The sequence below is a fragment of the Vulpes lagopus genome, chromosome 12 (genome assembly GCF_018345385.1).
Source record: "Vulpes lagopus strain Blue_001 chromosome 12, ASM1834538v1, whole genome shotgun sequence".
Lineage (NCBI taxonomy): Eukaryota > Metazoa > Chordata > Mammalia > Carnivora > Canidae > Vulpes > Vulpes lagopus.
In genome coordinates, this window is record NC_054835.1 from 70,026,001 (window position 1) to 70,030,470 (window position 4,470).

The 4,470-nt window shown below is 41.4% G+C and overlaps 1 protein-coding gene across 1 annotated transcript; it reads left to right on the top strand.

The window, feature by feature from the left end:
- Window positions 1-566: 566 nt before the first annotated feature.
- LOC121473881 (probable UDP-sugar transporter protein SLC35A5) lies at window positions 567-3,493 on the top strand. The gene is given in 2 exon segments (XM_041726662.1): window positions 567-1,159; window positions 1,161-3,493. Coding segments are annotated over 2 exon segments (1,146 nt in total). The 5' UTR covers window positions 567-932; the 3' UTR covers window positions 2,080-3,493.
- Window positions 3,494-4,470: the final 977 nt, after the last annotated feature.

The following is a 4,470-nucleotide window of genomic DNA, read 5'->3' on the forward strand; positions in this document are numbered from 1 at the left end:
CTCAACTGAAACTCAAAGTGAGGGCAGCCCTGGTGGCTTAGCGGTTTAGTGCCCCCTTCAGCCCAAGGCCTGATCCTGGAGACCCGGGATTGAGTCCCATGTCAGGCTCCCAGCATGGAGCCTGCTTCTCCCTCTGCCTGTGTCTCTGCCTCTCTCTCTCTCCCTCTCTCTCTCTTTCTCTCATGAATAAATAAATAAAATCTTAAAAACTCAAAGTGAAAACAAAGTGGGGGAAAAACAAACAGTAGCAAAAACAATAAAGACCCAGACCATCTAAGAGTTTTGGAGATAATATCAAATGGTGTAATATGGATGTAATTGGAGTACCAGAGGGAGAAGGAAGAGAGAACAGTTCAACAGAAATATCTATAGGGATGGATAATGGCTGAGAATTTTTCCAAAATTAATAACAACAACAAACACAAATCCAAAAAGTTCAGAGAACCCCAAGTGAGGAAAATTGGAAAAGAAATATTCCCAACCAAAGTACAAACTGCTAAAAACAAAAGGAAAAAAAAAAAAACCTTAGGGAAGTAGAAAAAAAGCATTATATACAGAGAACAAAGGCATGAATGACAATCATCAAAAAGTATGTAAACCAAAATATAGAAATGTCTTTAAAATACTTAAACAAAAACAGTAACAAAAGTCAACTCATTATTCCAGAATTCTGCATCCGGTAAAGTATATTTAAAAATGAAGGTGAGAGGCTCTCTCCCAGTCCGGACGTTATTATGCTTTTCGTTCCGGAATAGGAGGGTCGCGGGCCGAGGCTTTTTCGCCTTTCCTTCCTCCCCATGGCTTCCGCAGTTATGGACCTTAACAGCCTCTGCCGCCTCTGCGGAGCTGCATGGCCACTACCTCGGCTCTAGGACGTGCGCTCCTCTACCAGAAGCCCGACGGACGGACGGAGGCAATTAAAAAACACTGCTATGGAAAGCAAGTGCTGTGGCCGCCCTGTGTTCTGCTCCTGGTCAACAATGTATACATTCCTGCTAGGCACCGTGTTCATTGCCTTAAGTTCAAGTCGAATCCTACTGGTAAAATATTCGGCCAATGAAGAAAACAAGTATGATTATCTTCCAACTACCGTGAATGTGTGCTCAGAATTGGTGAAGCTAGTTTTCTGTGTGCTTGTGTCATTCTGGGTTGTAAAGAAAGGCCATGGCTGTTATCTTCTCAAATTTTAGCATTATAACAACAGCTCTTCTATTCAGGATAGTGCTGAAGAGGCATCTAAGTTGGATACAATGGGCTTCCCTCCTGATTCTGTTCCTGTCCATTGTGGCTCTCACTGCTGGGACCGAAACGTCCCAGCATAACCTGGCAGGGCATGGATTTCATCACGATGCCTTCTTCAGCCCATCCAATTCCTGCCTTCTTTTCAGAAGTGAGTGTCCCAGAAAAGACAACTGCACGGAAAAGGCATGGACTTTTCCTGAAGCTAAGTGGAACGCCACAGCCATGGTTTTTAGCCACATCCGTCTCGGCTTGGGCCATGTGCTGATCATCGTCCAGTGTTTTATTTCTTCAATGGCCAACATCTATAATGAAAAGATACTGAAGGAAGGGAACCAGCTCACCGAAAGCATCTTCATACAGAACAGCAAACTCTATTTCTTTGGCATCCTTTTTAATGGACTGACGCTGGGCCTTCAGGGCAGTAACCGTAATCAGATTAAGAACTGCGGGGTTTTCTATGGCCACAATGTGTTTTCAGTTGCTCTTATTTTTGTGACTGCATTCCAGGGCCTCTCCGTGGCTTTTATCCTGAAGTTCCTGGATAACATGTTCCATGTCTTGATGGCCCAGGTCACCACTGTCATCATCACAACAGTGTCTGTGCTGGTCTTTGACTTCAGGCCCTCCCTAGAATTTTTCTTAGAAGCTCCCTCAGTTCTTCTCTCCATATTTATTTACAAAGCCAGCAAGCCTCAAGGTCTGGAATATGCACCTAGGCAAGAAAGAGTCCGAGATCTAGGCGGCAGTCTTTGGGAGCGCTCCTCTGGGGATGGAGAAGAATTGGAGAGACTTACCAAACCGAAAAGTGACGTTGAATCAGATGAAGATACTTTTTAATTGGTACCGAAATGATTGACAACTCTCAGAAACCCTTATTTTCACATTTTCAGCATGTGTGATGTTTATCTTTTCACTTTGATAAACAAGAACATTTCTCAAGCATAATAACTGTTTGCATATATCTAACCACTCCCTGAATAGTTCCATCCAAGGCTTAGAGTCCCCAAAGGCTAAAATGTTCTAAGGAACTGATGGGAGTAATAGTCTGGAGACTGCATTAATGGTACTTGGTAAGTCGACAAGACACTTCCCACATTATTTCCCTTCTCCTCCAGGGTTCCAAAAACTCATAATAATCATGTTGACTCTACCCTATAAATACACAAATAGCAATCGGTTTGCCAGATATTCATAATTATGTAGTTCCATTCTGCATGCTAAAGTCTTCCCTTACGTATCATAAATATCCTCCAGGTTGTACCTTGAATTTTGAAACCCTAGAGATACTCACTTTACAGTTAAAAAGCAATGTGACTCTTTCTAAAAAATTTGACAGAAGGACTTTACCATCTGGCTACAGCATTGATTTGAGGGCAGTGTAGTCTGTGCCAGATGTTTTGACAAAGAAGCAATTTTTCAGAAACAAAAGTGTTAGAATTTTAATTTTCAGAAATTATTCATAGAGAATATGATTTTCACTGATTATCTTTTGATGTTTTTCTGCACAAATAAGCTTCAATTTAGGTAAAAGTTGGTTCCCAATTACCACGATTCTCACTTGGATTTTAAATCATTTAAGTAAGCCACGATGGACTTTTTTTCTCCTGGGTTTTACCTCATTACTTTTGGAGTATTTTAGGGATCTATTGAGTCATTTCATTGTATTAGTTACTAACTAGAACTTAAGATTGTTGTGTATCTCACTATCATACCCTGTTACTAAGAATTGAGGCATTGGCTTAAGACTGTCAGTAAAATTAATGCCTAAGAGTTCTCTTAAAAGGATCACTTTGCAAACAAATGCCTTTCATAGAAATATGGGTACTCTTACTCTAAAATGAGGAAACATAAAGTACAGTAATTATATTGACGCTTCAATGCATGATATTTTTTGAGGTATTTTTGCATGCTGCCAATTAAGTATGAAGTAGAGAAGTCAGGTGATAGATAATTTAAAAGTGAGAAAACAGAAGTGACTTACCCAAGGTCATGCAGCTGGATTATGATAGGACAGGCCTAGTTTAGAAGCCTGTATGTTTACAAAGCACTACACTGTAAATGTGAACTATAAGATGTCATCTTCATGTACTCTGTATATCTCTTCTTTTCCCTGATTTTCATGCAGATGAACATGTGATAATACTGTAAATAATCCATCTGTGATACCTGGAATAATATGACAGGCAAAAGTTGGTGGAAATTTATAAATAAAATAATTATTAAACCTTAAAAAAAAAAAAAAAAAAAAAAATGAAGGTGAGAAGTGGGACTTCCAGAATGATAGAGTAAGGAGCTCAAATACCAGCGAAACAATTTGACTAGTTAAAGAGAAATTTTTATTTAAAGTCTCTAGAAATTGTCCTAAGGGTATACAGCAAATGGAGAAACATTCATTCAAGAAAATCTACTAAATATCAGGAAAAATAGTAGTATTTGAACCATAACCTACTTCACTGTTCCTCCCAGCTCTTCCTTACAGAAATTCTATTCATGTGCAGCCAAGAAAATGGGAGTTCCATCTCCTTGCCAGCTCCCAGTCTGGGACTACAGTTTCAGTCCAAGATGGGCAGGGTGCAGATGTTTCTCATCTATTCCAGGAAGCTCTGTTCTAGGTAAGTGTGCCTAAGAGGATCAGGTCTCTCCTCCTCTGCCCAGCCCTCTATTCATAATGCAGAAGCTCTACCCCAGGCACAGAGGCCAAATAAACTGGAGCCCAAATCACCTCCACTCCAGCTCTACTCATAGGGTGGAGGTCCCATGCCTGGAGGGGTATGCTGAGAAGACCATGGGCTGCCAACTCCCTCCCCCTCCCACCACAGTGCATACTCACAGAGCAGGGGTGTCATTCCAGGGAAAGTAGGTCCCCAAAACCAAATGTGGTAGAGTGGTACAGGGGTTCTGTCCTGGAGGAAAGGCAGCCCATTTGGAAAAAGAGCTTTGAAGCTCTGAGAAAACTGACTTTATTTGGAACTGGGAGTGCAGAACTCTGTCCCTAAGGGCATTTTTGAAAAATAATACAGATCTTTTGGAGGGCAATTAAGAAGAGGCTGGCAGCTCCTTGATACAGCAAAACAGCAAAGCAGCTAGAAGTTTAATGGGTGTCTTGGGTCAGAGTCAACTCTGGGGATCTGGAAGGCAGTGCAAATATACTCGGCTGCCCCCCCCTCCCTGTTGGAGCCCTCAGGAGATGGGGCAAACTTGAAAGCACTTCTCAAGCTGGACACAGAA